Source organism: Eulemur rufifrons, chromosome 2, assembly GCF_041146395.1.
Source record: "Eulemur rufifrons isolate Redbay chromosome 2, OSU_ERuf_1, whole genome shotgun sequence".
NCBI lineage: Eukaryota > Metazoa > Chordata > Mammalia > Primates > Lemuridae > Eulemur > Eulemur rufifrons.
Window position 1 is genome coordinate 84,403,285 of NC_090984.1, and position 27,926 is coordinate 84,431,210.

Genomic DNA, 27,926 nt, shown 5'->3' on the forward strand with positions numbered 1-27,926 from the left:
CTTTGGAAGATGAAAGGATTCCTGACAAAAGCACTTCACCTGTTCTGGAGGACACTGTAGCCCTCCTACCTGTGCTGGAAAATACATTCAGATTTTCTCCACCTGATCAGGTCCCCCCAATTCTTAAAGGTCTCATAATACCTGCTAAAAAAAAGTTCCATCAAAATCCAGTGTCAGAATAAGCACAGAGCTTTAAAACAGTACTGTAATAAATGATTTATGATTAGCAACTTCTCCAAGGAACTATGAAAGTAAAATCACAGACTATCCATGAATAAAATGGGACGCTGTGGAGGGACAACCACAAGCTGCATCCGTTCTCTATTTTTCAAGAAAGAAAACCTAGGCGTACACGAGACTTGGGAAATTTGGATGTCGCTAAGGAGAAATAGAGTGGAAGATGCTTCGGTCATCTCTGGGGAATTCACTACTCCAGGGCATAGTTTGATTTCAGAGGCATTTGTAGTTAAGACCCTTGCTTTATAAATGAGATCCAGGCAAATCTAAGTGCTTACTTTAAAAACATCCTTTCCTAGCTGTTCAAAAGAGAACAAACTTAGGGCCTGTCATAAAATGTGCCTGGAAACTATTAATGTATCAATGGTCTTAAATGAAAACATTTCCTGTAAATACACAAGATCCAACACATGTTAACTAAAAGTAACTTTTTTTCCCAGAGAACTTCATACTTTATAACTATCAAGTAGCTACCATACCTTTGGTAAAATTAAACCCCTCATTTGAAAATATGAGTTTACATTCCAAAAACTTAAAAGATTTATCTAAAATATGTAGATATTATTAAATAAAAATCACTGTAGAGACTGCATTAGACACCACAAGTTTGAGAAGGCCCACCTATTGAAGAGCAGTTTACTTTCTTTCCATTTTTAAAATCCTCTGCATTATGAGTTTTTCCTACCCCTATGAAAAGGCATCTACTACGTAAAAACAATAAATGGAAGAAAACAGTAGGTTCTTCAATTTTTCAAGAAACAGCCCTAATTAAAATCATATTTCTATCCAATACTTTTATCTAATTAAAAGTGCAGAATTCCACACCTATGTATATAAATTTCTTTGCTAAATCTAGCACAGTATAGGACTCAAATAATTTATTTATTTATTTATTTATTTTTTGGTGTTACTTTTAGGTTTCTACCTTTGATTTCTTTTTAGGTGTAATATTGTGAAGTTAGTACTTACTAAGTATGTTTTTTAGGCTGGGTGCAATGGCTCATGCCTATAATCCTAGCACTTTGGGAGGCAGGAGGATGGCTTGAGGCCAGGAGTTCAAGACTGTGTATGTTTTTTACTAATTTGGGCAACTTACTAAAATTTTTTCAAGGCCATTCATGTAGAATATATTTAAATAATTTTGAAATGTTATGGAACAAAACCAGTCTCTCAATAGGAGGTACAGATGATGTAGGTTTACTTGTTATACTACTTTGCTAAGGCTTCCATGATAAAGTACCGCAGATTGGGTGGCTTAAACAACAGACATTTATTTTTTTCACAATTCTGAAGGCCAGAAGCCCAAGGTCAAGGCATCAGCAGGGCTGAGACTCTTTCCTTGCATTGCAGTGGCTTGCTTCTTCCTGATTTCTCACATGGACTTCCCTCTGTACATACCTGTGTCCAAATGTCATTCTTATAGGGAGTCTACTCAGATTAGATTGACCCACCCAAATGACCTTATTTTAACTATCTCTTCAAAGACCCTATCTCTACATACAGTCACATTCTGAGGTCCTGGAGGTTAGTAACTTCAACATATGAATTTGGGGGACATAAATCAATCCGTAACACTTGTCTTCAATGAATATGTGTCATATTCCTAATTTAATTGGCCACTATTGGAATACTTCATGCTTATTAAAAGGGCCCTTCACAGTACAAAACCTTTTAATAATATTCTGCATGTAAGAATTATGTGTATAAATAAAAACAAAATATTTGAGCAAGCCAACAATTTATGGAATCAGGTATTAAGTAGAACTCTTGGCCCTAGGAAGCATATTTTTATCCAAAAATTTCTTAACTTGCTTTTTTCTAATTATAAAGATAATACAGAGAAAATATTTAGTCTTTATAAAAGACTAAAGAAAATTAAAATTCCTGAAATCAGTATCAAGTACCCCAAATCCCACCCCCCAGAGGCTATCATTGTAACTATATTGCTGAACATTCTGCCGTATCATCTATGTACACACACAAACACACTCAAGCACACACACATATAAAGACAGAAATTTTTTTAAAAGACACAAATATACACAATTCAATATTGATGGAATTGTCCTACAAAGTTGTTTGTAAGCCTGCTTTTTTAAAAATTAAACAATAGGGTATTTAAATATCTTTCTATGCCAGTGAATATAGTCATGACTCAGTCTTTTCAATGGCAACATACAGTTCCATTTTATGAATGCAGAATAAGGATTTTGATCCATCCTTTATTGATGGATATTTAAGTCTCTAGTTATTTTTTCCAATTATTTCCAATGCTGTGATGATCTGTATGTATATTTTGGTGCACTTGGGATAAGTTTCTAGAAGTGGAATTCTAAATTTTGATATCCGGTATCAAGCTGCCCTCCAGAAAGTTGTACTAATTTCCATTAATAATTCAGAAGTGCCCATCTTCTCACATTCTTGCAAATATAGGATATCAACAATCTTGAAATTATTGCCAAACTGACACTTTCAAATGTGATAACTCATATTTGCTTTATTTGCATTTTTTTGGTTACTACTGAAATTCTCCACCTTTTTTACATCTTACATAGAACACTTTTATTTCCATTGTATTTATCTGGGAAAAAATCATTTCTAAACAATCACAGAAAAATAAGCAATAACAAGATTATAAGCTATGTCAGGCATCTCAATATATCCTGCCCACTTACCCTTCTTCATTTATACCTTAAATGGTGATAACTTATGAGCTGATTCTAAGAAATTAATCAACCAATCAGATTCTATCCCCCTGTTGTTTTCACCAGGATTTCCTAAGGCAAGTGGAGCTGAAGCTTAATAGAGTCCATGGGATAGGTCTTGGTTATCATCGGTCAGAACCGTGCATAATTTAAAATGAGAAGAGAAAGGAGAAGACACAGATACAGTTTTATGGTAGTAGGAGGAAGTCTTGTTTAAGAAATTACAGGACATGAAGTAGAAGTTTCAAATTTTTGGCTAAATTTTCAAGTAGCTGAGGGAGCAGCCGTGAAGAGGTGTGTGGCTGAATCATGAGTCCATTTCTTACTCTTGGTTGGCTGAAGGGAGGAACTCAATGAGAGTGAATGGAGAGAGAGGAATGGAAAAATAAATAATATTTGGACAGATTAACAATAATGAGGTCTATAATCATATAATTTACTGACTCCTGGTGGGCTGTAGAGCCTGGCAAATATGGAATGGTTAGGAAAATATTTCTCTTCTTCCTTACAAATTTAGTCAAGGATTGCAAACGTGATACCTCTAAGGGCCAAACGATTATTGTAATTGTGGAGAAGGGCAAGTGTTTCCTCCACCTCAAAGGTATTCAGATTTAGAGCTTTTAAAACATGATGCTGGCCAAAGAGATGATGTCCACAGGCCTTATTCCATCTGTGATTTCCCATAGTGACACTTGCTTTCAACTGTAGTAATACTGAGAATTGATGTTTGTCCTGGTCCCAAGACCATGTCTGAGCTCAAATAAAACTTTCCATACCTCCGATAACACTTATCTTACCCCCAGGTCACTGTTATGGGCTGAACTGTGCCCTCTCCCCCAGACTCATATCTTGAAGACCTAGCCCCCAGTGTCTCAGAATGTGACTGTATTTGTAGATTGGACCTTTAAAGAGGTCACTGAGTTAAAATGAGACCTTTAAGGTGGGTACTAATCCAATCGGACTGGTGTTCTTATAAGCAGAGGAAATTTGGACACGCGGAGACACCATGGATTCTTGCACACAGAGCAAAGGCCACTTGAGGACACAGTGAGAAGGCTGTCACTTGCAAGCCAAAGAGAGAAGCCTCAGGAGAAACCAAACGTGGTGATTACCTGATCTTGGACTTCTGGCCTCCAGAAGTGTGAGAAAATAAATTTCTGTTGTTCAATCCACCCAGTCTGTGGTACTTTATTATGGAAGCCCTAGGTAAGTAATACATTTTGTGTATATGTGCCAGTGTCCTCAAATAAAATGTTAAGTTCCCCCAGAGCAAAGGCTGAATTTTATTCAGTATGTCAGCTGCCTAGCAGAGTGCCTGCACATGGCAGTGGTTACTCAACAATTATTTATTGAGTGACTAAGTGAGTGCACTGTACAAATTATATTCCCCTTTGTGACTAAGAGACTTACCAGTTGAACAGGTAGAGACAAAAAGCCTGAGACGTTTCAGGAAGATTTCCACTTGAGTGGACAGCAACCATCAGCCAAATGAATGGTCCAAGGGGGAAAATTTGGTTCTTTTTTTTTCTGTTCAGGGAGACCAGCTGCTAGGAGAAATGCTACAGTGAACTTTAAGCCTCCTCATGTCAGCCTTGACCCTGACACACTCGGAGTAGTGTTTGCTCCGTAATCGTGGCAGGCGGCGTCCCCCTCTCCCACCGCAGTAGCAGCAAAAGGCAGCGTCCTCTCCTGGCTTATGCGAGTGAAGGGCCTGGCGTTTACGCACCGCACTGTTCCCTACAGGTGACCAAACCGTTCACGCACGCCAAGGCATAAAACGGATGCTGCAGGCCTCGCCCCGATCTGCCGTTGTGCAATTACCCAGACTCTAGGCCATATTTTCCCAATTTGTTGAGAACTATATCATGTGGGAAAGAATTAAAAGGTTTACTAAGGTCAATACAAACATAATTTATTGCTTCCCCTCAGTCAACCAAGCTCATCTACTTAGGTCTGTGACTAGTTAACTAAGTTGGTTATAGCACTGTCCGCTCAGGGGCAAGGTCAAGGTATCAACTTACAAAATCGGTTACTTTCCCTCAGTGGCACAGTCCCAGGCTACTGCCCTCGTAATTCAGTATTATTTTGGTCCCAGGAGGAACCTGGAGAAAAAAAAATCTGTATAGAAAAGTGAGGCAAGTCAAGGACACTAGTGGAAAATGGCCTCAAAGTGCATGCTGGGTACAACGGGTTAGAAACTTCTGCAAGGACCTGTCTTAGCCAGCTTGGGCTGCTATGACAAACTCCTGTAGACTGGGTGGCTTAAACAACAAACATTCATTTCTCACAGTTCTGAGGGCTGGGAAGCCCAAGACCAAGGTGCTGGCAGATCCAACGTCTGGTGAGAGCACTTTTCCTGGTCTGCAGATGACCATCTTCTCCTTGTACCCTCACATGGCCAAGAGCAAAGAGAGAGAGGAAGGTCTAGTCTCTTCTTCTTATAAAGACACTAATCCCATCATGGGAGCTCCACCCTCATGGCCTCATCTAAACCTAATTACCTCCCAAAGGCCCCACCTCCTAATACCGTCCCATTGGAGATTAAGGTTCCAACATAGGCATTTGCAAGGGGTGGGGGAGGCACAAACATGCAGTCCATAACACGGCCCAATTCTCAATCTTTAAGGACTGGTTCTAATTTTGCTTGCTCTATAAAAGCATTAAGACAATTTATGATAAACTTGAAAATTTTTTACACATTAAAGTTAAATTAGCATGCTGATTGATTCCTTCCTTTAAAAATACATTTATTTTACTTAGGCATCTTGTCAGTCAACTCCGAACTCTTCAGAATGTTTGTTCACACCTTGCAATGACTTCACCTAATTCTTCTTTGACCCTAAGGTGTTAATCATCAGAACCTATAGATTTGAATAGTGCGGATCAATTATCTAATCCTTCACGGGTTCTTCTCCATGCCAATTTGGTTTTCTGCCCTCCTATCTATTTATTCTCTGTCCTGGTTTCCATTTCACACTGACCAAATGTAAAAAATCTAGGAGTAAAAACAAATAACCTTGTTATCTACTACAAATTAGCTCTCTTCATCAAATTAGAGGGAACATTTGAGTTCTTCTTCTTGGTTTAATCTTTTCCTTCCTTGAACTGTACTGATTTCACACCCAACACAACCACAGTCTTCATACACTTCCTGGGTAACCTGGATTCATTCTCCGTGTTGAGGCATTCCAGTAACAGTGCTCAAAAACATCCTCGAATTTTAAAAACTGTAAATATTATAGATTAACATTCTATTCAACATGGAGTAATGCAATAAAATGAGTTTTCAAGTAAAGTATTCTTTGCTTCTTTCCAGACCAGTGACTTTGTAAATGGACGACACAAGATTCTCTGTAATGTCTTCATATTTCCCTAGCTTAACAAGCTCGAATTTTATATTGAAAGTGCAATTTAAAGAAGAGAATAATTTGTACACTGGAAGAAGATGTGTCAAGAGCTATCAGGTAATTCAAATCAAATGAAAGCAGAATTGAAAATTGGCACTACAATGTTTGGTATCTGTGGTCTCCAGTACAGAGTAAGTCTCCTTGTGTTGCAGGTTCGCTGTTTGATGTGTTTAGCCTAAGGAAAACACGAATGAATTGCTGACTTAAGTACCTGTTACAAGAAGATTACAGTGTAATATTAAGGAAATTCTAAACATCTCCTTTAATTACAAAGAAAGGGTCATTCTCTAATATTTAAAAAAACAATTACTCTAAATTAAATAGGATGATGCTACTACCTTGTCTGCCTAATAATGTTCATTAGAATACCGGAAATGCTGTGCTAAGCTAAGCGTTGTGTCAATCCTATGTCTTATACAGCACCTAGAACACAGGTTGAGAAGCTATAAAAGTATGTATCAGTTAATAATTTATTCTCAAACTATGTTAATTTAAAAATTACAGTTAATGTACTAACTAAATAAAAAAATATTTCCATATCATGTGTCATGTAGGTAAGCAATGATATTACAAATACTGTGTGCAATTTATTTTAACTTTGCAACTTTAATCATATTTATTTTCTGTCTTCAGTGTTCAAATAATCTTTTTGTAAGATAGCACACAAAGGATTATCTAGCTAGCTACTACATCAAAATAATAAGCAAATTTCAATTGATAGCATTTAAAACTTATTTTTATGTCATGTGTTAATTTTTTTAAAGCCAAGATAAAAAATTACATTTGAATAATTTAAATATACATTTCTATCCACTATTTCTTTATACTTGGGTATGAATTATTCCACAACTGTAAACATATTTTACAGAGATTATATTTGGTCACTATGTACACTATAAAGAAGTGGTGGATGAACTGGAAAATTAATTGTATTTGTTCATTGATGAGAATGATGATGATGATATTCAACATACACCAAACCAAGACAAATCTCAATTCTTTAAGTTTAGATGCTGGCAAAATATCCACTGTACTCCAAATAGATCTGACACAGAAAGTGAGAAATTTGCCCAAAACTTTCAAAAACATTAAAATAAATGTTTACCTTTTTTTTTATTATTTCAGCTTATTATGGGGGTACAAAAGTTCAGGTTCTATATATTGCCCATGTCCCGCCCATCTCCCCGAGTCAGAACTCAAGCGTGCCCATTCCCCAGACAGTGCGCATTGCACTCATCATGTAGTTATACTCCCATCCCCTCTCCCCACCCCCATCCCCCCAAGTCAGAACATTCAAGCGTGACCATTCCTTCTGCCCAACCAGCTCTGACTTTTGGTTTAAGAAAAGAAGACATCATTTTCCTTGAAAACTGCAACACATTGCCTTGACCCAGGGCTTTTCTCTCATGAATCTGAACATCTTCATAAACATTAATTAATTCTCACTATCTTTATGACGCCACTTCCCAGTACAAACTATTAGGCTACGCTGGGTGGCGCGTCAGACGCTATGGATGCTATAATTACATAACAGTTCTGCTTTGACCAGTGACCATCCACGGAGCTCATGTACACACTCATGGATCCTCCTACTGAAGATCAAACAGCCTCTTCTGCAAGTACTAAGATGGGCACTTTGGCACTCATTCCTCCCTGGAATGGGACAACCAGAGCACCCTCTGTGTGGCCAGTCTCTTGCTCCTTACCTAATCTTAGCATGGCCAGGCATGGAAAAGTTTTTGCTGTTGAAGGTTTTAAACAGCAGGTGTTTGTTAACCTTTTAAACCAACAGAACAAAGCTAATAAATTCAAGGTGTATGAACTAATTGTCTTCCATGTAATTTATGCTAAAGCACCCTATTTAATGCAAATACTTCACAGTGCATAGTAATTCTGCTTCTCAAAGAACTTACAGTGAAGTGAATTAGCTGAGAAATAAGAATGCCTTTGGGACAACAGGCTCAGACTTAACTTGAAAGGCTGAATAGGGCTTGTTTTGCCACATTTAATTCAGGATATTTAAGTTTTTTCTCTTTGACCTCAGAAAAATTAAAACATGTATAGAACCAATTTTCTCTCCTCAGTGAAGACAAGCTCCAATCTCTTTTCTTTTGTCAATTTTTTAACATCACAGAGAAAATACTGTGGCAAAAATACAATTTCATTTGCCTTATTGCAATTTCTTGTCTAGCTATGTTTAGTGGCTGTGTGTGTGTTTTACATGCATGTAATTGGAGAGCACATATTTTGTGTTCTGCTCTTTTCATTTAATAGTGTATGATAAACACAAGTCCAGGTATTGATTTAATTTATACAATTGCCATTTTTAATAGCCATAGAATGATTGTTTCTAATCTTTTGCTATTATTACCAGTGTTGATATCAATGTATTGAGAAAAAATTACTGTTTTCCTCCTCTTCAGATTATTTCTATGAGGTGTATTTCCTTAAGTGTCAAAGAGCATAAACAATCTTATGGTTCTTATTGCAGCTTACCTATATGCTCCAAAAAACTAATAAATGGAATCATTCACAGAAACATCAGCAATTGATGTATATAACACATGAGCTGTTTAGAATAACCTTTGTTTAAGTTGCAGTGTAAACTTTAATTTGCATTGGAACTGCTAGTGACATTGTGAATATTTTCAAGTGATAACCTAGCATTTGCATTTTCTTTAGCATATTTCCCAAAATGTGATCTGTGTAATATTTTCTCTCTCTCCCTCTCCCTCTTCTTCTCACCCCAACCCCATCTCTATCTCTTTCTCTACCTCTTGCAATCTCTCTGAATAAAATTATATTGTATTCATTTTATGTGGCAGGCATTTCTAGGGACAGAATGATCCAGTAAAGACAAGAGAGACAAGGTCCCAGCCCTGATGGAGTTTTCATTGCAGTTGAGGACATGCTACATACATATACATACACATGTATAGAGACAGAGAGAAAATGTCACATAACATTCAATGACGAAAACAGAGCTGAATCATGGTTGAGTGTACTAGAAGGAGGGAGCTGTTTTAGAAAGGCACATCAGAGAAGGCCTCACTGAGGAGAACTTTGAGCTGAGGACTGAATAACACGAAGGCCAGCCTTGTGAAGGCCTGCATGCACAAGAATGCTGCAGGCAGAGAGGACAGCAGACAGAGTAACATCCAAGGCAGGAGTGAATGTGCACAAGCCCAATGACCATCAGCTGCTAAAATTTTATCTTTGAAAAAGAGCCAAATAAGTATGCCAAATTTCATAATTATTGACTCTGTTAATTTAAAATTACAGTTAATGTACTAAAGAACAGAAAGAAGGCCTGTATGGCTGAATCGTACTTATTAAATAACAAGGGAAAAAGAGGCATTGAGTGCCATCAGAGAGATAGGCCAGGGCCAATTCTGCATAGGCCTTTGTAGGGTTGAAAATCTATGAGACAAAAGGGGGACTGAGGCTAAAGAAGTTGAGACATCACTGGGTTGACCAAAGTCAAGCAGGTGTCTCACTATGTGACTTCTCGAAGCCTTTTAAATGTGAATGTTCATTATAAATTTTCAAATGGGTAATGCAGATCACGGGATTTCCCAAATATATTTCATCTCAGCATCCTTTTTTCAGAAAGAAACTCTTGAGACTATTGTTTCAAGGAAAATGCTTTGGAAACACAGGTTCAAAAAAAGCAGGGGTCAGCAACCTACAGCCTGGGGGCCAAATACAGCCTACCACGTGTTTTGTACAACACATCAACAAGAATAGCTTTACATTTTTATACAGTCTTTAAAAATAAAAAAAAGAATATTTAATAACATGCAAAAATTATATAAAATTCAAATTTCCATGTCCACAAATAAAGTTTTATTGGGACATGGCCACGTGCATTTGTTTACTATTCTCTACAGACTGCTTGTGTACTACAACCGTAGAGCTGAGTAGTTATGACAGACCTATGGCCCTTTATGGAAAAAGTTTGTCAACTTTTGGTCTAAAGTATCCGTTCAGTTATTTTGAGCATAAATCTTCATATGATCTTGGATTATATCCATAATTTATTATTTTATAGTAAATATTTATCAAGTGTCATATTTCATATGCTAGGTTTTGCCTTTTATTATGTTATTACATTTTGCTATAAATGTTTTGAAATATCTACTTATCAAACCAGTTTCTTTACCTCTAATAATGCCCTGCATTTCATAAGTAGTCTGAATGTGTGTTTCTGTGATAAATTGGATAACAGGCAATTCAATTTTCTTATACTTAAAAATATGGCTTCCTGTACTTAAAAATATAGTTAACTCTTTAATTTGTTTAGATATTTCTGAAGTTTGGTATAACATACACATATATATTAAATCACTTTCACATGCTATCTATTTAACCAAGAGCATATCTTAGTAATTCCTATACTCCTGTATTGCTCCTAGTTTGTTAAATTCTAACAATATTTTAAATCTATTTCTAAGCTGTCTGCTTAATTCCACTGATTTTTTTTCAATAATGACCCAATAACACAGACTGTTTATAATTGTCATTTTATATACATCTACCATGACCAGGCTACTAATATTACCTTAAAATTTGGGGCATATTCTGCCCCATTTATTGACCCATCTAAATACCTTCCAAGTTCCATAAAATATGTTTAAGGAGACTTTAGTTAGTGTTGCATTAAATTAACCCAGGGAGCATTTTCATTTTCATCATAACATAATTTTCCCACCAATGGCCAGATGTCTGTCAACCTACATATTCACTCTTTAAAAAAAAAACAAACTGTCCCAGCATTATAACACAGGAATGCAATCAATTCTTTATAAACGCATGTTTATCTTAGTATACACTTTTCTGTTTAAAATTCTGTTAAAAACTTACATTTAATTATGGACATACAACCTGAATACATTTTCACTGTAAACTACTCTGGGGAAAATAGAAGGCCCTTCCTGACACTCCCCATCCCTGCCCCAGGTCCCACCCACAGCCATGCTTGTCCTAGAGAAGCCGATAAACTTTGTCACTGGGCTGGCGCCGCGGAATAGGCCACAGACCATGCTGTTCTGCTTGTCATTCTTCCTCCAAAATTTTCCTAAATTTACTTTTCTTCAGGTCACTATGACTTGCCATATAACATTGATCTTGGGGAGATACGGCTAGAATTGGATTCTCCTACACATGCTCAAAATACAAGTTTTCAACTCCAAAATCACAATTTGTCTTCTAGCAACAAATCTTTTACATTTCTGCAATTGCCTTTTCTTATCAACAGAGCTTATTTAAAGGTCTGGTTTTTCCCCTCAGATCCCTGTGGCTAATCTCCCAATTTGGAAATAATAGACACTTAAAAGAACTACCAGCAGATCCCATGCTAATTAGAACCCCAGAGTGTTCAACCTTCTAGAATGCTGAAAAGTCCCCTTTATTTATGGTGTTGGGTCTCTAAGGTGGGGCATATTTGGTTAAAATAAATTATGAGCTAGTTCTGGAGAATTGCTAAGTGACAACCAAATAAACAATAACTTACACATAGTGTAGGCCCTCAGAGACTATGATTTAAGTGCATAGATGGGTTTGGGTAGAACAAGCAGGACAGCCAAGTGGGAAACATAATATCAAGATAAATTTGTATAATCCCCATGCAAAGTGTGACCAGTATATTAAAAATCTCCTCCCTGATTTATTTAGATTGTATATTAAAAATAAAAAGCAATGTCTATAAAGACGAAGAGAGATGTTGGTGAAGTTTGCTGTTTGTTTTTCTGTAGTTTTCACCTGCAAGTCTACACTAACTTGCCAAAACAAACAATGTTAGCAAAACTGTCCTTTCAGCAGCTATATGCTAAGTCCTATAACTCTTCAATCCAGAAAAGCTGGTCAATCTCAAGATAGATAATGAGCAAAATAGTCTGAAGTTTTAGGGTTTAGGGGAGGTGAGAGGTTGATCAAACCCACTTGCCACACTGTTGAGTTTTGAAAGACTGTGGGAAAAGTGACTTTCCTTGTTAACAATCCCCACCCCCTCCTTTCCAGCTAAATGGAATGCTTTGCTATGCAAATAACAAGTCTGATCTCAGAGGAAGTAAAGGACTCCATATAGTAAAAGGCACTCACCTTTTGGAGGTAAATTAACTCTTTTAAGGTACCATTGAACAAATTACTTCTCCATGCTCTAAAAATTCTCTTAGTGCCCTAAAACCTCAAAATCGCCTGAGATTAATTTGCTCCTTGGAGGGTCAGGCCTCATAAAGAGTGAGTCCCATTGGAAAAACATCTTTTGTCTGCCCTCGTTAAGGGACACAAAAGAAGCATGTGGAAATCACTCAGCAACTCGACATTTGTGTCTGACCCCAACCAACTGGAATCTGAAGGTTGAAAGTGTCAAGGTCAGTCTGAGCCTCATAACCTGTCTGAATAGGTTTCAATTTGGTAATTATTATATTTAGATAATTCTGCCTCCCTTTCCCACCACCCTCAATTCCCAAGAAAACCAGTGCAAAAAAATCACAGCAAGAAAATGAGGGATGCACACTGAGTCCAGTGGGAAATTGCTCGACCAGTGGCTTCTGAGTGTACGAGACAGAGATCCTTTAGCATGTTCCTCCCTGTCCAGGTCATAGTTGATTTTCTCTAGGGAAGGAACATATTCCCAATATGGCCAAATCATGAAGATACAAATCCTCCAATAAGCTCAGTCAACAAAAATGTCTGAGCCTGGGCTGTCAGGTAACCCACTTTTCCGAATACTTAAAGCACACAAAGGAGCATTCTGTTTAGTCCTGGGATCACAGTGCTTAAGCCTAGCCTTAAGAAGTCAGTAAGAATCTTAATAAGATTTAGACATGATGCACACAGCCCTGATATTACAGTCAGGTTGCTTAAAATTGCCTGAGGTTAAAAATTGAAGTTTTATACTCAACCTACATTCTCACAAAGGAGTGGGGCTGATTCACATGAACATGTATAAACCATTCATTGAGGATTTAAATTATGTTAAGGTTATAATATTGATCTGAAATTAAGAAAAACAGAATACATAAAAAAAAAAGCTATATGAAAACACAAATATATGGATACACGTGAGAAGGAAAGAGAAAAACCTAAGTAGTTGTTTCAGGGCGATAAAACTTAAGTAAATTTGCTTTCTCATAATTTTTTAAAATGTCATTTTACTAAATACTAGAAGCAATAGAAGAAGGAGATAGTTGCATCTCACCAACTGGAATGAGATATTGCAATTGGACATTAACTGCGTGGGTCTGAGCTTTCTGGAGATGAAGTTAACACTTTGGGTTATGTAGCTCTCACTGACCAATTAAAGAAGCTTTATCAGTCAGTTCTCAAAAGATACACATTTTTTTCTACTTCTGAATTATAGATGAATAATATAGGGACATTAAGTATAGCCTTAACCATACCTGTTGTTATTTAGAAGACTGCAGTAAGTACACCTGGAAATTCTCTTTCTTTCTCTCTCTCTCTCTCTCTTCCTCTAATGTACAGATCTTTGGCCTCTTCGCCCAGAGTCCAACCTCAGAAGCAAACTGCTTTGAAAACCGAATGACAAGGATTAAAAGATTAAATCAGCATGAAGCTTGAGTTGAACACAGTTGTACATTTTCTTAACTAATCCTGGGCAACTAGATGCAGGATGGAGTCAGTTGCTGGTACCATAGGGAAAGAGAAATATTTACAGGGTTAAATAATCAAGTCCAAAGTTTAAAATCTCAATCAGTGTGCTGCAGACCCTTTAGAGAACTGCTGGCAAGGGCTTCAGTTAATAAAACTGAAGAAAAAAAAAACATATTGCTAAAGTAATGGTAATGAAACTATGTGAAATGAATCTACCTGCACCTTGTTCTATGGGGTTCAAGGATGTGGGGTGGGGGGACTTGTCATTTTAAAATATTTTTGTAGAAATCAAGTTATACAAAGTTGAGAGATCAATGAGATCTTTTCTTCGGAAAATGTGGCAAAACTGACTGAAAGCTGGACTTAAGAAATTCTCATTAGTAACACAACTCAGCAAATTATTGTTCCATCTTGTCTTCTTTTTCTCAAATTTCACATTTTTGAAGTAAACATTTCTGAATCCTATAGTATTACATTTTCTGAATTGTTTGCTCTGAACAGCATACTATACAGTATTTATATTTTCATTCAGGGTTTTTAGAGAATATTTTGAAGAGAGAGAAAAAGCAGAGACAATGGGTACTTGCTTCAGTTAATACCTTAAGTAAAGTGACCCACGAATGGTAATTTCAAATAGCATCCTCAGTGAAAAAATATTTTAATTTCTTTTTCTAGGATTGACTAAACATTGCATACCTTGAACTTTTGACTTCTTTTTCAAAATTTCTGTGTGTGAGTTGGTTTTTTGTTTTTTAACATCAGAGCAATCCAATATTTTTCCTAAAACCAGCCACTTTTCTCCACTGGTGAGCATTGCAGTTCCCACTGTTTATTTATTCTGCCATTAGGTGCTGAATGCATGGGGAAATGGGACCCTTGCAATCCCACCCGGACCACATTTCTCACTACTCTGAATTTAATTTCCAGTTACAGTTTTCAGAACTGTGCTAGTTTGTATCACACGGTGAGCCTGAATAACTGCATCAGTTCTAATCTGGCAGTCCACCAGTTATCCTAGATTCCTCCAGGGAATACTAATAACCTTCTGATTCTCAGGCACTGTAAGGGCACCAACGTTGCATTTGCATTATTCTTTTCACTTTAAAAAAGAGAATGGGTGAATAGTAAAAATTTGCTCTGTGTTGAAGCAAAAGTAGCTTTGAAGACAAATAGTTCAGAGGCCTGGGCCTCAGATAAGCTGTATTCTCCTGACTCACCTTTGGAGGCGGAGTGGGGCGGGCGCTGTGAGTCCCTGGGCCAGAGGCCCTGCGGAGGTCAACTGAGGCGCTGTCATTTTGTATCACGGGCTTGGCATCTCATTTTTGAAAGAAATCAGCCAACTCTGCTCTCACAAACCCTGGGCCTCTCCTGTTCTTCTCTCTCACCCAACGTTTGGGGAACGGGGGGATGGGGGACCGTGGTAGCAGTTCAGTCAGGGCTCTTTGTGTCCCCCGGTGGTGGGGACTGGGGTGGGGGCTGAGAAAGCGGTTCGACCTTCAGGGCCTGCCTGCACGTCCGACCCTCAGCCAGGAGGTGTGTCCCCCACTCGCCCACGCCGTGCATGCTCCCACGGAGTCACTCCAACACGCGGGGCCCTGGGCACTTGGTGACAGGAGGGCCTCGCTCCCCGAACCTCGCTCTCTGCTCGGCACAGAAAACCCCTGAAGGCCTAGACCCCTCTCACACCCCTGCACCCTGTGAGCCTTCCCCCCAAGACTCCACGCTTCTGCTCGGCCGTTTGACCCCATTTCACGTGAAATATGCCGGGCGACCGCCCTGAGGACCAGCGTGTGCTAATCAGATCCGTCTGTCTTTGCAGAGCTTCCCCGGAGCGCCGGGGCCCCGAGGGCGGATGAGCGGGAAGGGTCGGCAGTTCGGGTGGGGGGCCCTGAAATCTGCGGGCAGCGGGGGAGGGGGCCGCGGGGAGGCCGCCCGCGGAGCGGCTCCTGCGCGCCGCCGCCAGGTGCGTTGTCCCCGCTGGTCCCCCGCGGGGAGGACGCCCCCTGCTGCCCCCGCCGCCACCCGGCCGGGGACGCCAGGAGCGGGCGGGAGGCGGAGCCTCTAGGGCGGGATCTTGAGGTCCGTCCAAGGCCGGGGGATTACTGGGGTCTGCCAGCGCCCAGCCCGCGCCCGGCCCTCTCAGTGTGGCGCTGCCCGGCGGCAAAGGGGGTGGTGGGACCCAGCGCGGTCGAGACAGAAAACAAAGTCAGCAGGTCACCTGGCAGGTTCTGAGCGAATTATGCAACGAAAGCCAGCCGGGAATGTTTGATGCGTTCTCCCCGCCCCCCTGTCCCCTTTTTTGACTTAAGCTCCTAGGAAGCTGGTTCCAGTTTAAGGGTTGGGCAGGGAGCGACCAAGTAGCTCCTCTGATGTGGTTACAACTGTGCTGAACTCCTCAAGGGCGATCCTCCCTCTCCATCTTTCTTTAAGTAATGAGAACATTACTCTGGGGGAAAAATATGAAGTGGGGAAAAATGGCAGGCTTGACCCAAAACCAACGCTGAGAATCGCCCTACAACCTCCACGAGGTACTGGGCAAAAACAGTAACTACTAAAACCTAAATTTAATAATCACACACGTCCAGTTCCTCCCCGAGCCTCAAGACTACACTTTTCTAACAGAATTTAAAGAGTTAAAGTTGGCCATAGTTCGTTGTTTTCTATGCTAACATTTGTGGCATTAGGACTATTTTGTTAACTAGGTATATGCAATTCACAGAATTTCACGGTAAATTCCCCAGACCAAATATTTGGCTGAACAAATAAACAACATTATCCATTCCTGAAAGTAAGCCAGTAGAAGGAGGGGGAAGGCGGCCCGGGAGAGTGGTTGCTAGAAAGTGACCTGAGCTGGACAGCCACAGGGCTCAGTACTCACCCTAGGATAATTTGTCCAAGTGTTGGAGATCTACTGGTTCCTTTTCAGTGACACTGACATTTCAGAAAGTTTCTGGAAATCGGGCAAAACAAAACGAGGCCGCCTGAGGGGAACCCATAATGGGCTTCCCTAAATGATTTATTTGAGCTCCATACCATTAATCAAACGGGCAGCGACCTGGGGGGCTGGAGGAGGGGGCCAGGATCCCTCTTTGCGGGGAGTTTTGGAGGAACTGTGGAGTCTTGCTGCCTTTGCCTGGGGCTCTGATCTCCTCTCTCCACCTGCGCTCTCCAGGGAGCTGGGGCTTTGGCAACTACCCCACTTCTATTTTTATTGGTTTCCACTAAGCTGCTCCTTTTGGAGGAGTGTAGGACTTCAGTAATTAAAAACAAAAATGAATCTTGCTTCACCCACCCCACCCCACCCCCAAGAGCATATGCAAGAGTGTGTGTACAAGAATGCAAGGAGTGCACACACACACACAGAGAAAAACACAAATGCCAGGGGTGGGCACACACATTCTCTTGGAGTGCATGCATGCCACTAGCAACAGCAACACTATCACTCATACCTACACCTCCATGATGGAGAAATGCACTATCAGCCTTCCCCACACAGACTGTACCAAGATACCTACTGCCTTTGACCCAAATCCATCCAAGCGGAGGCAGAGAAAACACACATATAAGAAATGAGCCTGAGCAGGCTAAGATTCAGAGTTTTAGTTGTTGATGTCAAATAAGAACAAGCAAAGGTGTCTCCTCTGGTTCTCTTAATTCCTACACCCATATCATTCCAGAAAGCCATTTCTCCGCCTGCTGGCACCCCCCTTAACTGAGGGACACCCCTCCACCCAAACACCTTAAGCATCATTCCCCCCCCCCCGCCCCCCCGCTTTGGCCCAAAATTGAGATTTCTCCAAAAAAAAAAAAAAACAAAAAAAAAAAACTCTAACAACATCAGATCCACCAGCTCCAGGGAAGGGGAGTCAGCACAGAGAGAAAAGGAGAGTGTAGAACACTTGCATAGTGCCTACTTAGAAATCCTGACCCTCTAGTATCTGACCCTGTTGTCAACCCCCACCCAGCTCAATCTGTGGGGATTTTGAACTTGATGAAGGTCTTCATGTGGTGAATAGAGGAAAAGGAAAAAAGTTAAGAAACAAAGGAGAAATTCTACCATGTGGTATATTAAAATAGTAGTCATCAACCTTTCAGAAGTTAGGGCACATTATTTATTTTATTAGGTAAAACCCACTTTTCAAAAACAAAACAAAACAAAAACAGCAACAAAAAACAGTGCATGTTTGTAATCCCAGCTACTCCAGAGGCCAAGGCAGGAGGACCCCTTGAGCCCAGGAATTCAAGGCCAACCTGGGCAACTTAGCAAGACCCTCATCTCAAAAAAAAAAAACCCCACAAAAACTCTTGTTTGGAAAAAAAAACACGCATACATACATACATGTTAATATGTTCGTATGCAAAGGAGTTTTGGTTTGAAAATACCACATTGGTGCCTGTAATAACTGGAGACAGCCTAAGGTATCATAAAAGCAGAGGTGGGAATCACTTTTCTAGAGTTGAGACTACTTCATCACACTTAGCTTTGACACACCTCTTAACAGGTGAGCAAAACCAGAAGATATACAAGGAGCCCAAAACTGAGTCTTTAATCTGACCTACTCCTTTCATCCCACTGTTTCTCCAAGGCATGTGTCATCCAGATGGGAGAGGATGCTGCGTCCTTGTTAACATTAAATAGAAATGGAAAACAATCTATGCTGGCAATTACCATCTCTCTCCATCAGTTTACTTCCTGTCCCTACAACGTAACCACCTCGTTACCACCTTCTGACTTCATCCAGCCTCCATCCCACCTCAATAGAAAAGAAACCTCATTCAAGATAGAACTGAGGGAAAAGAGGAAGGATTAAAGAGGAAAAGGCCATAGTTTACCTTTAAAATAATGACTCATTTTATTTTTTTCTCTTAATATGTAGTTATAAATATATTTTGTCAAAATATATGATCAATATGGTCAAAACATTTGCACGTAAAGTCATAAATAAGGTCAAGGTGAATGTTTAGGTTTTTTTCCTTTTTTTTTTTTCTTTAAAGATAGAAGTCCAGCTATAAGGAAGCAGTCTGTGTAGTGTGTGGGTGAGTGGATGGGAACATGTGTGTGTTTGTGTGTGTGTGTATCTGTCTATCCTCAAGGACTGCCTGATCTCAGCGGCACCCACATCCCTCTACTACCATCTCTTGATAATTTTTCAGTACCACCTTGTCATACTCATCCAGATACAGCATGGAGATGGCACTCAGTTCAGTGGGCACACAACAGGCTTTGGGGATACTGGAATTGACAGAGTTAACCAGGGTCTGCACAATGGCATGGTTGGTTGAGTTGAGGTGGTCAGCCAGTGGAAAGGGACAGTCCCCATGGCAGTAGAAGGCCTGGTAGCCTGGTGGGGCCACAATCCAGTCATTCCAGCCCACGTCGCTGAAATCCACATAGAGCGAGTGGCGCCGGCAGTTCTTATTCTTCTTCCGGGCCCGCTGTGGGTGATGCTTAGGGCTACGCTTGGCCCTCTGGCGTCGGGTCAAGGCATGGCCCCGGCCATCATGGCCAAAGGTGACCAGGAGGGGCCGGAGCTGGGCCCAATTCCCACTCCCTTGAGGTAACGATCGGCTAATCCTGACATGCTGGCCCTGATGGGTCCGTGTCTGATGGAGGTGAGTCACCTCAATGGCCAGCCCATAGTTCGGCTGCTTCTCCCGGGTCCAGCGAAGGACCGCAGGGCTCACATCAAAAGTTTCCCACCGTGTCACATTGTGGTGGACCAGTCTCGTGTCCAGTAGTCGTGTGATGAGGTGCCCAGGCACCACTTCTGCTGGGGGTTTCATAACCTCATAAATGTTTATACGGTGGAAGCCCCGCTCCCAGTCAGGGCCCTGGTCCACCTGTTCCCGGAAAAGCCGAAGCTCTGCAGAGGAGATCACCTCATTCTCTGGGATGCTGCTGAGGTTAAAGAGGAAACGAAAAGCAGAGTTTTCGCTGGTCCCTGGGATGTTCTCCAGATGTTCTAGGCACAGTTGGGAAGAGGGGAAAAGAAAAAGCACGTGAACTTTTTTCAGAGATAGAAAAGTCAAGAGACAGGTCAGAGTTGGACAATGAATGGTGAATTCTGCTCATGTGTAGTGGAAACTTATTGGGGGAATAAGTATGCCTTTTAATTTGAAGGAGCAAATAAGTGGGGCAGCTAAACCAGCAAAACGTAGCTAGCATTTGTCAAGCACCAAAGACAAAAAGTATCTCCCAACCTCCTTTCTATGTCTAATAATTTCCATGTGTCAACTCCTTTACTCCACCACCATCAGACTCCCCTTTTAAATCCCCTGCTTGGCTTTGTGTACACAGTTTTCTTTACAAGTGGTTGTAAAGAAAAAGAGGGGCCAACAGAGCACAGGCAGGAGGAAACATGCACACAACTACCCTCTCCCTCTTCCACTATCGAGCATGTTACTAAACATTTCCCCAGCGATCTTGGAAACACAGAGCATGCCTTGTTGATCATGTTACAGAGGGGAAAATAAATTCCAACACAGTAATGATGCTGGTGGATTAATAACTCAGATTTACTTTGGAAAAGAAACATCCGCTAGGAAACATTCAGATCGGATTACAAGGCCCCTATTGAATAAACCCGACAAACACACAGCTGTAATATTAAATTCAGTAGGTGCTTTTGAAAAAAAGGGCAGCAAACCCAGCAGAAAAGGCTTTGATATAGCAAAAACACACTGCTGGGGCTAACCCACGTCTGAGTGGTGTCATTCCCCTTCTCCTGAACCCCTCCCCCTCTGTCTCCAAAAAATAAGTTCAGTGGCAGCTCTGGAAATTCTTGGAGGTAAGCAGCTCTGTTCCCCAGCCTCCTGGATTGGGGCTTTGATGTAACCCGAACTCGGCTTCCATTGCTCCTCCAGGCAACCCTAGGAGACCTCCCCCACCCACACTGGGGCAGGGACTGACCTTCGTGGTGGAAGCTCCTCACGGTGTTGGCCCGGCTGGCCGGGCGCTCAGGATACTCCAGACCAGTGCCATGGATCTGCTCTTCCTCCTCCTCCTCCCCAGACTGGAGCCGGTAAAGATCCCGCATGTAATCCGGAATGACAGCGCTCTTGCTAGGCTGCGGGCGGCGGCGCAGCCCGAACATCTGCAGAAGTGTCGCCTCGAAGTCCCGCAGGAGCTCATGGCTCTGCTCTGAGCGGCGTCCTCCCGCGTGGCCCTGAATCTCGGCGACTTTTTTCTTCCCCGTCTCAGGTATCAAACTAGCATGGCTCGCGCCTCCTAGCAGGACTTGGCATAATAAAACGACCATCAGCATTCGGTTACCAGGAATCATGGTGTCTCTGGGGAGGGGGAGGGGGTAGAAGGTTAAAGAATAAATAAACACCAATAAATACAGAGAAATAGAGATGTCTCTGCATATGCATATATAGGACTAGAAGTGGAGGGTCAGGATGTAAAACAGGTCAGAAAGATCAGGTTTGTGTCTTCTCCCTAGCACACCCCCCACGGCCACCACCAGCTGCAGCCATGCAGGGCCTGAAAGTAAAAATTGCCCTGTAATTACTTGGTCTAACTTGTTTACAGTCAAATAACCCCAAATCAGATAGCCTCCATCCTGTTAATCTTTTTTTGTCCCAACTGCTATCTGAGCCATGATCTCAGCGTGGCTTCTTCAAGGATAAACAGTTAACATTGAGAAGGTAAAAAAGGGTGGGGGAGGGAGAATTAAAATGCCCTCGCCTCCACTTCAGACCTTCAGCTTCTCCCCCTCTTCCTCCACCCCCTCCCCACCCGCTTCCTCCGCCCTCGGAACCCAACTTCCACAACTTCCAGCTGGTTTGGAGCCGGAGGGAGGGAAAAGCGAGAAGCTCGGGCAGGGCGAAGACAGAGGGCGGCAGGCTCCAGAGGCCGAGAAGGTGGTCTGGGGGGGTGACCAGGTGGCTTAACGGTTAGTTTATTGTGGCCGATGAGTTTGAAATGCTCGGCAAAAGTGATCTGATCGTGCCGCTCGCTCCCTCCCAGGGAAGGGGTGGGGGGCGATTCCGGAGCGACCTCTGTGAGTTTTGACAAGAGGCTGGGAACACGCCACGGAGGCACTGGGCGCTCCCCAAGCAAGTGGGGCAGGAGAAGGGAGTGGTTAGCCCTCAAGGTACAACCCCGGGCTGCCGATCTTTCACTTCTTTAGCCCCCTCGCGCTCCCCTTTCTTGCAACGCACCCGATCTGAGAGGGCGAGTGGGAGCAAGCAGCACTTTAAAAGGAACCGGCACGCCTCGAGCGCCCCGGCTGCCGGGCTGCCTGGCCAAGAAGGAGCGACAGCGCTGCCAGAGAGCGGAGTACGGACGCTGGAAGGGAGGTCCGACGGGAGGGACAGACGGCGAGCAGGGTGGGGAGGGCAGAGTGAATTCCCGGGTGAGGGAGAAGGAAGAGGTGTCTACTCACTGACAGAAAACAAGGCATATAATAACAGTCCATGATTCTTGACAGCCAATCTTGAACAAACTTGCTAGAAAGGCTCAGAGAAGCTGCAGCAGTGCGTTGCTCGGGATGGCACTACGGAATGGCTCCTAAAATGAATATTTGAATATAATGAGACTCCAGCGCAGACGGGCTCTGTTTTTCTTCCAGCCCCTCCGAGTCACGTGAACGCAGAGGCCCCTCCCCGCGGCGGGCGGCGAAAGGGCCCGCGGCCCTCCCCTCCTCCGCGTCCCCCCGCCCGCTCGGCCCGCCCCCTCCATGCTGGGCCAACCTCTGCGCCCGCCGCCCGAGCCTCCGCGGTCCGGGAGGAGCCCCCGGCGGCGCTCCGCAGAGCCCTCGGCCGGTGCCTGGCCGCCGGCGCGCTCATCGCCTGCGGAGAACCCAGGTCTCGCTTCTTCTACCTGCAGCGCGCGGTTAGTCCGGTCCGGACCTCACGCCAGACCGCCTGACACTGGAGTATCTGGGCGCACCATGGAGGCCGAGCTTTGCACCTCGAATCCGGCTCAAGTGGGGCCAGGGGCGGCGGGGAGTCTTTGCTGCCCAAAGCCTCACCACCAAGAGTCACTTAAAAACGAAAGCGCTAAGGGACCCCGCACACGCACACATGCACTCCGCCACTCCTCCCCAGGGTCTTCGCAAGGCCAATATCGCTCCCAGCGACAGCCAGTCACCCCTGGTGAACGCCTCCGAGTGCTCACATGGGCAGCGTAGCCGATTTAGCTCTCAGGCAAAAGCTGCAGACCCTGTCACGCACGGGGCCGGGCGAGGGGGTGTTAGGGGGTGATCGGTGTGGGAAAGTGAGAGGGAGCGGCTGCTACAGTAATTTCTCCGGTTCCATTACGAGAATCCCCACACCGCGGCGACCGCTGTGTCCCCCATCCCCAGCAAAACATCCCCAAAGAGCCGGTCGGCGGGGCCGTTCAAGGCAGAGGGGCTGACACGGGGGCTCGCGGCTCCCGGCAGATTCAGAAAGAGGCGTCGCAGCAGCAAGGGCGCATCACATTTTTCAGGTCTTAATGTCGCCGGGGTTTTACAACTCCCGACCCGGCGCAGAAAGGAAATCCCCCCACGTTCCCAGGAGTCGAGGAAACTGTGAACAGCTTTCGGCCCGCGCTCGACCTCTGCGTCTGCGTCTCTCTCCCTCTCTCTCTCCCCGCCCCAGCTTGGCTTATTTTTTAAACCACCACACTCCTCCCCCCGCCACTTCCTTCCCCCACCCCCTTCCTCCTTTGCACCAGCTGCAAAGTCGCAGCAAATATTCCTTCAAGAATTTTACCAACCCACAGCTCAAGCAATTACTGGGATGTCCTGACTCTAATCGAAGATGCCGCCCGCGAGGGTTGCTCAGCGCAAGGGCCTGTTCGAAAACCTGATCCGGCGCATCTCTGCGTTCAGCCAGGGCCGCCGCCGGGCCATTTCGGGGGCCCGAGCCCTACGACTCCTGCCCTAAAGCCCACTCCACCCGGCCTCCCTTTTCCTGAGGCTGTCCCAGTTCCTGCCTTGGGTCGCTTTGGAGCTCGAGGGCTCGGATTGTCCGCCCCACCCTCCACACATGAACATGGTTTTCTTCTTGGGAGCACTTGCGGGAAGCCTTAGAGAAAGAGGAGTCAAAGGATCGAGCAGCTCAGCCCACCCTCCCGGCCGCGGCTGCCCCGGCGCCGCCTGACACCGCGGGTCAGGATGCGGAGGCTGCCGGCGACCATCCGCGCCCCGCGAGGGCCGCGCGTCTTTTTGAGCGGCTTTCGCCTTTCCCGGTCCCGAGCCACCGCTGGGGCAGACTGCGAAAAGGGCTGGGAAGAGCAGGGTTTTTTGAGACGCCAGAAGCCCTAAAAAGTCCACGTGAGGGGAGCTACAGAGGTGGGAAAAGCACACGGGGACATGCTGGTGCCCACAGGGCGAAGAGACAGTAGCAGGGGCGGGCTCTCGGGATCCCGGGACAATCCTTGACCCCTAGGAATCTCCCAGGGCTGTGGCGGGAGCGCTCGCTGCGCTAAAACAGAGCGGATAGAGGAAGAGAGGGGTGTGTTTCAATTTCGGATTCAGTAGGATTCGTCTCTAATCACGTTTTTCTTCTAATTTTTTAATTAAAAAGATAAAAGACAAAAGAACTTTCAACTACAGAACTTTTTCTTGGGGGGGGGGGGCAGGAATGCAACTCTGGGCGGTTGTCCTTCATGTGCCTGCCCAACTCTTCTCCCAACGCCGAAGTTTGTTTAGAGGTAGCCTCAGTTTACCAACCATGCGTCTTTTGGAGTTTTAACGTCTCACACAGCCTTCATCTTATACACTGCGATCCTTGCAAACCATCAGCCCAAGCGGTGCCCAGGAAGTGTCAGAGTCTGAAAGGGTCTGCAGGGACCCGGGAATCCCGGGATCCTTTCCCGTCGGTTCCGGGCTGGGAGGGCCAGGAACAGCCGGGCGTCCGCCGTGCGTCCCGCCAGCGACTTCCCATAGGACACGACATCGCAGAAAGACGAGTCCTAGGAGCCCCTGCCACCCTGACCATCGTCCCTACAGACTCTACACCATGAAATGATAAGGGAGGCTCCTCGGGTTCCGCAAGTAGACGAAAATAGCTCGTGGAGAAGGCGCGTCCTGCAGCTGCCGATCGCAAGCTCTCAGGGGCGCCCCGCCAACTAGGGGCCAGGTTGGGTGACACTCCCCTCGACGCAGCCTCTGGAGTGGCGCGCGCTCTCCAGAGGGCTACAGGACTGCGCTCCCCACAGCAGAACTAGCCCCGGCTAGGTGTTCTCTCCCACCTCGCTGTCCCTCAGCCCCCTCACTCTCTCTGGACCCCAGAGGCGGCTCTCTCCTTCCTCTCCCTGCCCTTTCGTCCGGGGAACGCAACCGCCAGCCTGCGGGCAACTCGTTCAGCTCAACACCCACAGTCTTTCCCGCCTCTCCTGCCCGCACCTCCCAAAGGTGGAAATCGCCCAAGGACCACCGGACCGAAAAGGCCTGGGCAGAGGCAGTAGCAGATATGGAAGTGTCCTTCAGCGACAGCATCCCCACCTCCAGCACCACCGTTGGAAAAAAATTAGGCCACCTTTTTTTGCCTCAGCGACAGTCTGAGGCCCCAGGTTCTGCCCCCAAGGATGCTCCCCGGCCCCCTCTGCCTGGCGCCCCTCACCAGGTAGCTTTGCTCACCATAGGTCCCTGCAGTAGCGGGCTCGCCAGCAGCAGTTCCTGGGGACCTCTGAGCGGCTGCAGTGAACCTGGGCGAGGGCCGGGGACTGGGGCGCTGCAGGCTCGAGACGGCTCGGACGGGAATCCCATCAGGGAGAGAGGCGATACTCAGCCCGAGCAGCAGCGGCGTGTCAGGCTCCAGTCCCTCTGCTCCGTCGCCAAACTCACCTAGCTTCCGGGCCGGGCTCAGCGCTCCTTCCCTCCCTCCCTCCCGCTCTGCCCTCTTGCATCTTCTCCTCCCTCCTCTTTCCCTCCCTCTCTTTCTTTCTTTCCTTCCTCCTCCTCTTCCCCGGCAGCCCCTCCCTTCTTCCCTCCTCCCTTGCTCGCCTCCCTTTCTGCGGATGGGAGCCCCGCCCACATCCTCCCATCCCGCCGCCAGGCCTCGCCTCGCAGGCCCGGGTCCCGGAAGCCCGGGCAGCGCCGGAGCCCGCAGCTGCAGCTGGGTTGGGACGCCGCTGCCTCCAGCTCTGGGAAGCGGCCGGGGCTCACCTGGGGACCACGTGCAGAGGTACTAGAAAGCATGCACCGACTAGTCGCCGTACCTTCCAAAAATACCCATGGGAGTCTGGGCTTCCCTGAGTTTAGAGTAACTGCTGCCCAAACTGATGATTAAAACACTGAGTAATCACCATTTACCCGGAGTAATTAGAGATAATGAAACACCTCTAAAATCAGGTTATGGAGAAAGGAGCTGTTGGATTGGTTTAAAGGGTGGCCTTCCATAAACTGTTAAAGGATTTCCAAACGTTGAGAAACAGGCTGTGTGCAGAGCTGTGTGCCTGAAAGGGATACCTCTTGAGCTGTTAAAAGGTGACTTTGCTTCCAAAACATTTTTAAAAGTGCGTTTTGTGTAAAGCCTTGGTGATGATGACCCTCCAAAAGAGGACCCTAGTAAAACAACCTGGTTCCCCTCCTCCCCGCAGGCCTAACCGTTTTGAAGACGGAGGTGGCTTGCAGACAGGCTAGGGGCACATATTTTTCAGTTAGAAACGTCTGTTTATAGCTCAGAAGCCCTCTTAGGATCTGCCACAGCAATTTTTGTTGTTGTTGATTTTTTAATTTGTGGTGTACCTAAAAATCCTTCACCTTTGACCTTCCAAGGAGATAACAACAGGAGCAACAACCTTTTAGGCCACCGGGAGACAAGGAAAGATGCCCTTTGGTCTGTTTTTAAAGGAAGAAGGGGGATGAGGAATTGGCCCCTTCGTACAAAAAAGTGCTAGTAATCATATTAGCAGGAAGGTGGAATGTGGTGGCTTTTAAACCTTCCCAAACAGGAATTGATTTCTCACACTGCCTCTCATAGACCTGTGAGAGCTATCAGCCTCATCTCTGTTTTACAAACAAGGAAGGGGAAGGACAGCCAGGTTACAAGGACTTGCCCAAAGCCCTGGAGTAAATCACAGCCTCTGCTCTGGAGCTAAAGCTTCAGGGCGGGGTTGAGGCTTCCAGCCTGGGCTCCAGGTAGCCAGGGCCGTGCTAGAGAACTAAGCATTTCCTGTCCTGGATTTCTTTCCCTGGGACAGACATTACATTTCACTGTCTCAGCAAAGCATTTAAGTCTTTACTTAAACAGATATTGGCCCAGGGTAGCTCATCTATAAAAACTTTACATTTACACACTGTCAATATTTAAACAACAGGAACTACTTCCTGTGGGGAACACAGATCACAAAGAGTGGGAAGCACGTGAGATCAGAGAAACAACTGTTAGAGCAAGGCCACAGCATGCTGCCATCTTTTCCAGGCCTGGTGAGGTCTTTTCGCCCAATAACAAATGAAACAACACAAACCAGCTATGTGGCTTTGAACAAGTCCTTTCATTCCTATGAGTCTTAGTTTTCTCATCTGCAGAAGGAAAGGATTGGGCCAGTTCATCTCCATGCTGCCTTTCAATTTGAAAATGGTTTGATGATCTTATTGTAATTTTAGCAAACATCTACCTTCTTTCATTTTTAAATCACTCGTGAGTCCACCTCCTCTAAGAACCTCTGATTAAAACATGGCAGGGCAGTAAGAACACCCTGAAAAGATGACTGAAAATGTGCCTCCAGCTTTCAACATAGTCAAAATCACAATTAATTATTAAAACTAACAACACAAAATTAAAACTCCATTAACTAGTTACCTAATGTCCCTCCTGCAGCATCAATGTGCTCCTTTGCTGCTGCCTGATGTAAGGACAGATTAAATGCTCACAGAGCCTCCAAAATCAATCACTATTGTTTTAATCATTAACAAATGTGTTCCTTAATATTTAAACTCAGAAACCACTATGATATATGCTGTGATTAAAAGCAGGACTTTATTTTATTTTAAAATACCCTGTAGTTTTGTTTTGTTTTTTA

General features: G+C 44.4%; 1 protein-coding gene across 5 annotated transcripts; it reads right to left on the minus strand.

Moving 5' to 3' along the window:
• Window positions 1-18,794: 18,794 nt before the first annotated feature.
• BMP4 (bone morphogenetic protein 4) lies at window positions 18,795-25,881 on the minus strand. Of its 5 annotated transcripts, none has more exons than XM_069464934.1 (4): window positions 25,747-25,881; window positions 22,357-22,481; window positions 20,877-21,256; window positions 18,795-19,929 (listed from the first exon to the last, which is right to left on the minus strand). In XM_069464934.1, the coding sequence occupies exons 3-4, from the start codon at window positions 21,247-21,249 to the stop codon at window positions 19,073-19,075; spliced, it is 1,230 nt and encodes a 409-aa protein (XP_069321035.1). In that variant the 5' UTR covers window positions 21,250-21,256; window positions 22,357-22,481; window positions 25,747-25,881; the 3' UTR covers window positions 18,795-19,072. The 5 variants fall into 5 exon arrangements, with proteins under 5 accessions (XP_069321035.1, XP_069321041.1, XP_069321031.1 ...); XM_069464940.1 differs by having other exon boundaries at window positions 20,877-21,203; window positions 25,540-25,812; XM_069464930.1 differs by having other exon boundaries at window positions 25,540-25,812.
• Between the last annotated feature and the right edge of the window lie 2,045 nt (window positions 25,882-27,926).

What these genes read in the sequence shown, in the direction of transcription:
- BMP4 (XM_069464934.1), bottom strand. Translation starts at nt 21,249, where the DNA reads ATGATTCCTGGTAACCGAATGCTGATGGTCGTTTTATTATGCCAAGTC. An exon ending in GAGGAGCTTCCACCACGAAG is followed by an intron (nt 19,930 to 20,876) that starts GTCAGTCCCTGC and finishes AACTGTGCCTAG; the next exon opens with AACATCTGGAGAACATCCCA.